At 49.0% G+C, this 10148-nt stretch overlaps 1 protein-coding gene and 1 non-coding gene across 2 annotated transcripts; one reads left to right on the top strand and one right to left on the bottom strand.

Annotated features, from left to right (window-relative positions):
• The first annotated feature begins 3825 nt into the window (after positions 1–3825).
• On the top strand, positions 3826–3898 carry Trnaa-cgc (transfer RNA alanine (anticodon CGC)). Its single transcript has one exon. It is a non-coding gene; the product is annotated as a tRNA-Ala (tRNA).
• A 472-nt stretch (positions 3899–4370) lies between these two features.
• Positions 4371–5405, bottom strand: LOC124966755 (V-type proton ATPase subunit G 1-like). Its single transcript, XM_047528411.1, has one exon. The coding sequence runs from the start codon at positions 5335–5337 to the stop codon at positions 4981–4983; it is 357 nt and encodes a 118-aa protein (XP_047384367.1). The 5' UTR covers positions 5338–5405; the 3' UTR covers positions 4371–4980.
• Positions 5406–10148: the final 4743 nt, after the last annotated feature.

Below are 10148 nucleotides of genomic sequence, written 5' to 3'. Positions count from 1 at the left end.
TCAATCCTTCCTGTAAATCCCATCTGGGTTCACCCGCCTCCCATTTTCCTGCCTGCTGAGACAAAGGAACTAGCTGGAGGTGTTCCCACAGAGGAGCCTCAAGGTCTTTTACATCTGAAATAGGTCTTGCGGGACTTGTTAATAGTTCTACCCCGTTAGTCTCCGGTGTGGTTTCTGCAGGTGTGGTTTCTGCATTTGAACAAGACCTTAATTGGGGCACAACAATTCTGATTGCTGACCACTGACTATTCTTATTAACTACCAGCACCCTAGAACTGAAGCCAGCGTGTCCCTGATCAAAAATGATTTTTAATGATTCCCCTCAAGGTCATGCTTAATTCTTTTAATCTGCTTCTGAGTTTTTTCATCAGATATCTCTAGCCAGGTATGTAAACTGATGCACAAGGACCTAAGTAATACACCCAAGGTCACACAGGTAGAAATGGGTCAGAGTTGATTTTGAGTTTTGTTCTGTTTTTGTTTCCCTGTGCATATTATGGTGTTTAAGACATCTCTGGGCCCTGAGTGCCAGGAGCAACTCCAGCTACTATGACAAGTTTCAGTGCCAAGTGTCCCTTGGAAATGCAGAGTCATCCCCTACTGAGTACCACTGGCTTAGGCCACAGACAGTTTCTTTGCGAGGACTTGCCCCAATGGTAATCTTGCCCAGCAAGATGCTGCAGCCTGGACTGGTGGGTCTGGTGTCTGTGGCCGGCTGAAAGGCCACTGAAATAAAACTGCCTCCTCAGGGAGATGACCCAGTGCCTCTAAGACAGATCCCTTCTCTTACCTTGCCCTCCTGCCCCGAGTTGGGTTGGCCCAGCCAATAACTGTCAGGCACCACAGAGTGGCCCATGGCCTGCCCTGGGAGTGGAGCTTGAATGTGTCACCAACACCGTCCTTGCCCTCACTCAGCAAGCTGTGAGCAGATGCCGCCACTGCACCTGTCCCTGCAGGGCCCCACCTGCTGATGGGAGGCAGGGTCCAGGACTGAGTAGGGAGCACACAAGAGCTCCCCTGTGGGAACCCCTCCAGCTAGTTCTTGGGAGTGGAAAGGGGTGTTTCAGGGACATGGTGTTTTACTGTCTGCTCCCCCCACACCTTTTTTTTAAAGAAGGACACACCTATGCACAGTCTACCTGCAGTTCTATTTTTTTAGCTAGATTGTGGCCAGGAGCAGAACACTGCCTTTAAATGACCAGTTGGATCTGACTGCTCTACTTTCTGGAGACCTGTTTTATTTCTCCAGACTATTTTAAATGTGTGCTGCAGATTGTGATATGGTATTATACAGGTGTGTGCATGAACATATATATTTAAGTATATGTAAATGTTCTTGTTCATTTTAAACTTTGTTTTGAAATCTCATAATTTTTATCTGATTTTTCTTTTCACCCAAAAGTTGTGTAATAAAAATATTTACAGTTTCTACTTGTGAAGCTCTTTGTATGTTTTACTCTTTAAATCTCTTATATCTTACATTGTGATCATAAATATGGTTTGTGATAATTCCAGGTTTTGGAATTTATCAGTGGATTTGAGAGGAGAAAATACAATTTTCTCAAACCTCATGTGTTCTTAGCTGGGACATATTCCTGTTAACAAGAGGCAGATGAGTAAGAGAGAAACCAGCGTCTTATTATAAGGGTGGTGTACAGCGCACGGGAGAGAAGACCCTCTCAAGAGAGACTCCAGGAGATGTAGATAGGCTGCCTGCAGGTCCCCCAGGAGGACCACTGACCCTGGTCAGCACCCCAGAGAGATCAGGGGAACCATGACTGCCCAGGCAGGCTCCTTCAGCTGGCAGGGTATGCTGCAGAGTAAACTTGTTCAGAAAAGTAAACAAATGAACAAATAAAGACGCCAGTGTGCAGTCCCCAGGAGAGGGTAGGTGATGTGGCGACAACCGCCAGTGCACTGGCATCAGGGCTAATGTCACTCTACCAAGGACTTCTCGGGCTGTCCCTCGCATCGGTCAGTTCATAGATTTGTCTACAAGGATGGACTTGTATCTACCAGCCTAGCCACCTATCTAGATCTACTTGCCCACCTGTCTATCTGAAAGGAGTGTGTGTGTCCACAGGCAGAGGCAGAGAGAGAAAATCCAGTGATTTCATACGTCGCAATGGAGGTTTTTCCAGAAGAACTTGTCCCCAACGTTACTGGTGTAGCTGGTGAACTGTTTTTCCTTAAAACGCCATGTCTTCTCTTAACCCAACAGCCAGGGCAGGGCTGTGCTGCAGGCGGCTCTGGGCAGTGGCTCTTACCCAGTGTGCCTATTTCTAAGAGACCCTTTTTGTTCCCCTCAGAAACAGCAATGCAGGTTGTGGCCTGAAGTCCACCATCAAAACAAGAAGCGGGGACGCTGCCTGCCCAAAAAGGAGACTTGGTCTGCAGTGACCCCTGGGCCTGACTCTGGCAGGAATGGCTCTGCCCTGGTGGTGTTGGCAGGCAGACACCCCCGTGGGCAAAGCCAGCACCAGGTCGGGGCCAGAGCCGCCTCACCATCCCCGTCCTCTGCCTCCTCTACCCCCGTTCTTCATCAGCGACCCTCCCCCGGCCGCCTGCCTCCTTCATCAGACCTCCTTAGAGCTGGGTTCATGGTGGCTATGTCCTGTTTTGGCCAAAACCAGCACCGCGGTTGTGGCCCTCCAGGCTGCGAGGCCAGGAGCAGGATCTGACGGTGGTGAGCCCCAGACAGCTCCCCCTGCTCTCATGCAGGTGATCTTCTGGGGGTCTCTCTGGGGAGTTCTCCTCCCTTCCCAGACAGGGACCCACACCACAATCCCCACCTGGCCACACCATGGTCCAGTGCAACCAGGACTTTGTCACGCCCTTCCACTCCGTCCTGGGCTATTTGGGCCTCTTGGTTCTGGGGACCTGTACTGTAGCTTTCCTGGCAAGGAACCTGGCATCTTCACCGCCAGGTCCCCCCCTTCAGCATGCTGCTGTCTACAGCCTCTGGGTGGCCTTCCTCTCAGGTTACCACAGCCCTGGGATGAGGCTGTGGTGGCCCCGAAAGTGTCTACTGTGGCCTTCTGCACTGGCCTACTTGGCTGCATCTTTGTCCCCAAGCGGTATGTGATACTTTTTCATCCATAAGGGAATACTGTTTAGTCTTTAAGGAAGAAATCAGAGAAGCCAGAAATGCACGGATAAAGTAAAACGGACAGAGGAGGGACTAATGCCTTTTAGTGGTAGAGAATTTGTAAACTAATTATATGATTTACTCCTAGAAATCAGTAAAAATAAAACAAGTGATTCAACATGAAGAAAATGGTCATGATACAGGCAGGCAATTCACATGCAAAACATGAATACCCAGTGAATAATAAAAAGGTACTACACATAAATAGTAACAAAAAATTCAAATTTAAGTAACCATAAAATAGTTTATTACTTCTCAGTACAATGATAAAAATTTTAAATCTATAATCACCAAATATTAACCAGGACATGGAGCAACACACACACGCACACGGATGTGAGATCTGTATAGACCTGGCATCCAGTAAGATAAGATTTTCAGGAAACACTTGAATAAAACTAGGGGCTAATGGGTGTGTATCCATCCTTAGGGTAAGAAACAGAAAAAACACCAAAAACAAATGGAGATAGTTACTTATAACGGACCCACGGAAGTTGGGTAAGACTGAAATCTCCCCTTGTTCATGTTTTTAAATAAATTGACTTTCGAATCATGCAGTTGTTCTGCATATTCAAAATAAAAATAAAGGGACAGTGGGATCCAGACACGAAGGCAGTCTACCCACCAGCTGTAAAGCACCCCTCTAGATGGATTTTAAAAGAAGCCATAAGTGAGCTGGGGAGATAGCTCAGTTGGTAGAGCGTTTGCCTCGCAAGCACAAGGCCCTGGGTTCAATCCCCAGTACCGCCAAAAATAAATAAGTAAATAAGTAAATGAAAGAAGCCATGATTACAGAGATACAAAGCAGGATATGTCTGGAGCGGAGAAGTTCTTCACTGATTGCAACCAATGCAGGCAGGGCGTGATCACATTGGGAAACCCTGTATCAAACCAGGATATGAGACATTCAAGAACTAATCAGAGAGAGTTGTTGAGAAGTAGTATCTGTCCTCCACCTTTCCCTCTGCAGGCCTTGGGGCATGTGCATTAAGAGTCCCACCCTGAAGCAGAAGTGAGGACTCAGCCTGAAGCAAGGGTTAGGACAGAGTCCCTAGAGTGGACATGGCAGGGCCACCAGATGGCCCCTGGGGAGGAGGGCTAGGTCAGATGACCTACATCTGTACTTAATAACTTAGGAAAGTTACAAACACACCTTACAAATAGATCTTATGCACAGAAAACAAGAACTAAAAAATAGGTTTTTTTTTTTTTTTTTTTTTTAATGGCAAAGTCTTTACTTTTAAATGATTATCAGTACACCAAATAATAACATGTAACAAGTTCTTGAGTCCTATCATCTAGTAATTTTGATTAAAATAAACTAACAGCAGCCCAAACAAGTACGTTACTATTCATTGTTCTAACCCTTAGTGAGAATGAATGAATTTAAGGCTGGCTGCAGCTTTAGACAAGTTACAAATAACTATTTACTACTTTTTCATAGATAAAGCCCCTGACCTTCAAGAAAGTATAAGGGAAAAAAAAATATTTAATCCCTTTCTTTCTTCAAAGAATTTTTTTTTCTACTAGATCTAAGGAAGAAAAAGTCAGTATTAATACATCGCTGCTTGATCTAGAAAGCATAGGAAAACAGATAACACACACTCATTAAATTTCTAAGAAGGATGAGGTAAAAAGATGAAACCTTTGGATAAGGACTAAGGCCGAACAAAGAAGCTAGATTTGCTACTCTCCAAAAGGACCTACTACATAACAGAGAAATAATTTAATGCCTTTCGTAAAAACAGAACTCAAGCTCTGCTAAGCTTCGTATTCCACAAGGCACTTCATGTTCTGAAGCGCCAACCAGAAAATAGGGCTTCTTTCTTCTCCTATCCATTTATGCGGTAGTTTTCGTGGATTTCTGGTCGGATGTCGCAGACAAAGGCCAAGAGATTATCCAAGACTTCATCCCTGTTCTGCCGGAAGTAGGTCTGCAGGATGGTCATCTTTTCCTGGGTCTCCTTCTCCACTTCAGTGCTGCAGCTACCATGGGATCCCAGGGCCGCAGCTTCCTTGGCCTTGAACTCTTTCTCCCTCTGCAGGCGGTACTGTTCAATTTCAGCCTGAGCTTCTTCTTTGGCCTGTTTCAGTCTCCGGTTCTTTCGCTTGCGGGCCTCCGACACCTTCTCAGCGGCCCGCTTCTCCGCCTGCAGCAGCTGTTGGATGCCCTGCGACTGCCTGGCCATGGCTGCGGCGACTCAGAAGCCCAGGCAAGCGGCCTTACTCCGCGACGGCCCCTGGGTCAGCTCAAAAATAGGTTTTTTAAAGGATGAAACAATAGAATAAATATCCCCCCCATTCTTTCTTTATGTACCCTTGAGTCTCACAGCGATGCCTAACTTCCAGGAAGATGTATAGTATGACACCGTGTATTTAAAATTTAACTGTGCAAAATAAGACACATATACCTGTGATAAAAATATAAGCTCTAGCACAGGCATAGTAAACACCAAATTTAGTACAGTGTTTGCCAGTAGGAAAGGAAGTCAAGGAGCCAACTGTCAGGGGTGATGTGAGTTTGCCCATACCTGTACTGTCATGTTTCTTAAACTGTGAGGTAAGTGGATAACAAAAATTTCCATTATTAAAATACTCAAACCTCACTGAGTTAAATAAAATGTAGGTTTACTGGGCCTACTCTTCTAAAAACAGCATGTAGAAACTCAGAACAAACCTGAAAGTAGTCCAATTTCTTTATCCTAAAGATAACTTTCTCATGTTAATTTGATCATTTTTATGTGTGTACTCCTTAGACCCGTTTAATAGTTGCCTTCTGTGGCAACTTGGAGAGCTTCACACAGATCCAGGCATGAACTGACTCTGACATCCACAAAAGCACATGGTAAAATGTGCGTTTGGTCTTGGTCCCTTTTCCTGGCACTCAGCGCCTGAAACCACTGGGATCTCCAGCGTGATTAGTGACTTGTCACGAGGTGGCTGCTTTATGATGGAGCTGGTTGCTGGGAAGACCCAGGCAGGACTTCCCTCTCTGGGGATCTTATGGAAAGCTGTGAACTTTCCCCTGGGACACACCACACTGTGCACCAGGGGACGGTTGGGCACAATCATTCAGAGCACCCGTGCCATGCTGGGGGCAGGACCAACTGCTAGGGACACCATGGCCCACGTGGTAAAGCATCAGATGAGGCAAATGGCATAAAGACACTGTGTAAATACAGAGGCCTCGGTGCAATTTTCTTCTTGTAGTTTCTGAGGATGATCATGAACCAGGAGGGGTGAGCATGGGTTTCTGTCCTGGCTTGCTTCTTAGAAGTCACACCACCCAGAGGCCAGAGACTTCATTTCTTTAACCCTTGCATTCTCCACCTGTAACATGGGCAGAGTGGTTTTGAGGCTCAGACAAAGCACCAGTTACAGAAGCAACGAGTCAAAATTAACACAGCAAGGAGTGATGGAGCCAGCATTCGGGGCTCTGTGTGCCACAGGCAGACCCTCTGAGATGGTGAAGCAGACGCGAAGAGGTCACGTGTCTCACCCTAGGTCACCCAGTGGCAAAGGGCAATGGTGGCCAGAAGACCACCCCTCCCCGTCCTGGAAAATATGCCCACACCCTAATCCCCAGCAGCCGTTAACGGGTGAGGTCGTGCAGGAAGACAAGCAGGACTGAGCAGAATCAAGGTCGCTTATAAGCTGCTTTCAACTAGGGAGGTCTGTGGGAAGTCGTATGAATTATGGGTTTGTCTGAGCCAACATAAGGCAGGGAAGCTGCTTTTCTGCTTTTCTGGATGAAATTCCCAGGTTCGAGAAAGCCCAGATCATGCTGGCACCCTGCCTTAGCTCACAGCCTTGAGATCAAGCACAGCTGCCCAGAGATGGACATCACCTGCCAAGCACCAAACAGCCCTGCCACACGGAAACCTTCGATCTACATGCCCTTAAATAAAGGACTGGGGCCTGTTTGGTTGTTCAGTTCCAGTTCCTATCAGGGCTGGAAGATCCGTTGGGTGCTCCCCTTTTAAATCTAATTTCTGGCTTTGTCTTTTATTCCTTACTGATTATTTCAGACTTTTTGTTTTCCCAGGCAGCTCACGCCTCCGAGCAGGATTCTGCTTTACTGGGATGCTGGCAACCTCGGCCAAGGTCATCCTGGATTACCTGGGGCCCTCAAGCGGGAGTCAGTGTTGGGGTCACAGAGGGGAGGACTCCTAGGCACTCTGCACGTGGAGGAAGGACCACACAGAGGCTGCCAGCAGCTCCCACGAGCTGAAGCAGTGAGGGAATGGATTCTTCCCAGCTGCTGGCTTAGGAGGCAGGTGCATAGCTGACAGGTAGGGGGAAGGATGAGCAGTCCAGTTTAGAGGAGGGTAACCGAAGGTGAGGACAGGCAGACCTCGAGCATGTCTGCGAATGAATTAGTGAACACTGGTGCAAAACAGAACCCGGAGGCCATCTGGTCAGCGCCCCTCCAGCTTTGCACATCAGAATTCCGAGCGACTTGAATCACACTGCCCTGGGCTCTCACCAAGACAGTCTGACCAGCCTCTGGAGCTGCCAGTGCGGTGTATTTTTTAAGCAGCTCCTCAGATGGCTCCAATATGTGAACAAATGTAAGAACCACTGAATGTACTAAATTTATTTTAAAGATAAAATGTTACAGTTTCGCCCCCAATGGAATAGCAGTGTCACAATAAAGAGAAAACGGTGCTAATGAAGCCAAAATTAAAGACAGGCAGTTAGGATAGATAGGTGATCAGGTGGAATGGAGGAAATGGAGGCCAGTTTGGGTCTGGAAGTTGGAGACCATCGGTGGGAGATTGGAACGTCAATGTCTCCAGAGCCCTTTGATTACCAAGATTACCTGCCTATACTACCTCTCCCAAAAGGCTGCAGACTGGGAGTTGTTAATGAATGCCCCCTGGGCGGCTACCTGCCTGGATCACTCCATTTGGCCCTTCCCCCTGCCCATCTGCTTCCCACCTTTTGACCATCCCACCGGCATCTCCTGGGAGCCTAGTCCCACAGGCAGGAAGGAGGGAGATAAGGGGGACAGAGTAGGAGAACAAAGGAAATACTAGTCTATAAAAGGGGGGCAGGGCGCTATCACTTATTTGGATAACAGAATACCAGCCATGGCCCCCTTCTCCCTTCCGGAAGACGTCTGTTACTACCTTTAAAAAAACCCTGCTCTATAAGCTTGCCTCCGCGTGCTTCTCTAATGTTCAAACTTCAACATTTGAGGAGGCAGATCTTGTCACCGATAATTGGCAGTATCAGTAACAGGACCTATAACAGAGATAAAATTGAATCCCAAAGAGAATTTTGGAGCTCTTAGGGACACACACACGCGCTAACAAGGGAGACTGAAGGAGAGCTGGAAAGGGAGCGGATTTCCTGACCAAATGGGGCAAGGTGGCCTATGCCCTCCCCTTCCAGGGTCACAACCAGGGCACATGGTTCATCCCTTCCACTCGGAGATTTCACAAGGGCAACATGCCTAGGCCTGAACTTTCCCAGAACTTGTAAGGTGAATATTTATAAGCAATGGCACAGGCAGACCTGACTGCAAAACAAGACGCTGGGCACCACGGTGAGGGCACCAGGTCGTGGAGGGCGTGAAGCCCTAAAACTACTAACTGGGCTTTCTCAGTGAAATAAACTCCAAGTTCACGGTGCACCCCGTGTTACCAGGGGTCGGATGTCCAAGGTCCCCAGGTAAAGTCAGAGCAGTGCCTGGGTCAGAAGCTAGAATCAGAAGTTCCCATCACTTAACCCGAGGAAACTCGTGGCTCAGTGAAAGATGAGAACTAACAAAGTGTTCACACAGCACTGGACATGGCAAGGGCAGGTTTCTGGAACTCGGTGACGTAGCTTGAACTTTGTAGCATCCCTCAGCGAGAAAAAAGGCATCCATTCCGTGCTCAGAAGAAAGCTTGGCGGTCACAGAATCTAATACACTCAACTTGCAGATCAACTTCCCAGATCCAGGGGAAGGGAGTGGCTTGTCCAAATCCTCAACCTCAAATAAGGGCGATGGTTACCAACGCTGCTGACTCGGGAGTAGTCACTACTTGTGCGCCACTGTTCTTAGACTCCCTAAGCCCTCGCAACAATCTTACTGAGGCAAATTCCACAATCACCTTCGTTTCACAGATGGGGAAACAGAGGCTCTGAGCCTACGCACCCTGCTCGAGGCCGCAGAGCTTAAACTCCGAGTTCAGAGAGCGTGAACAGGACTACCATCTCCGGAATGGGGTTACAGGGTGTAGACAGGTTGCAGCACAGAGCTCACAACCGCTTCATTTGTTCAGCCCATCCAGGAACTATGACGACACAGAGGCGGCGGAGACACCACGGAGACCAGGAAGCCGCGCCGGAGCCTCTCTGCTCGGGATCCAGGCCCGGCGCGGCCTGAGACCCAGCGGGCTAACCCAGGTTCTCGTACCCACGGCTGCCGCAAAGAGAGGGCGCGAGAACCCACAACACGCATGTGCAGCTATCTGCTCCAGACGCTGCGGCCTCTCCACCAATCGAACTCCCGTCTTCGGCTTGGCCCCGCCCCTTTCCCCAAACTTCCGGCGTCTCGCCGTCTCCACGGCAACCCTCAGCGGCTAGAGGCCCAGGGACTTCTGGGTATTGTAGTGTGGAAAGAGGCAGGGGCCTAAAAGCGCTCGTTGGGCAGGAGCACAAATGGCGTGGCGGATGAGGACGCTCTCAGCGAGCCTCCTCGCGCTGTCCGTTGGGGCAGCAGGTGGGGCAGAAGGATGGCGCGGGGCGGGGAGCGGCGGTCCAACCCCTGCGCAGGCGGGAGCGGGAGGTTCGCAGCGCGCGTGTTAGCTACCTGGGCGGTTGCTTCCGGCTTTCTGAGCGCGGCGTGGTAACCGCGGTAGCGCCTTCCGCCCTTGCGTGATGACGTCACTCGCGGGGTGTGCGCGCGCATGTGCTCGAGCAGGAGGCGGGCCCGTTGGGGAACCGGCGTCTTGGCACCTTGCACACTGTTGGGGGTCGGCTGGTTATGGCTAATAGTGTACGTGCGGGT

The sequence above is a fragment of the Sciurus carolinensis genome, chromosome 16 (assembly GCF_902686445.1).
Source record: "Sciurus carolinensis chromosome 16, mSciCar1.2, whole genome shotgun sequence".
NCBI lineage: Eukaryota > Metazoa > Chordata > Mammalia > Rodentia > Sciuridae > Sciurus > Sciurus carolinensis.
Note: the sequence above shows the minus strand (reverse complement) of the source record. Positions and strands in the feature narration are given on the sequence as shown.

Excerpts from the sequence above, each read along its gene's own strand:
- LOC124966755 (XM_047528411.1), bottom strand. The coding sequence starts at position 5,337 with ATGGCCAGGCAGTCGCAGGGCATCCAACAGCTGCTGCAGGCGGAGAAG.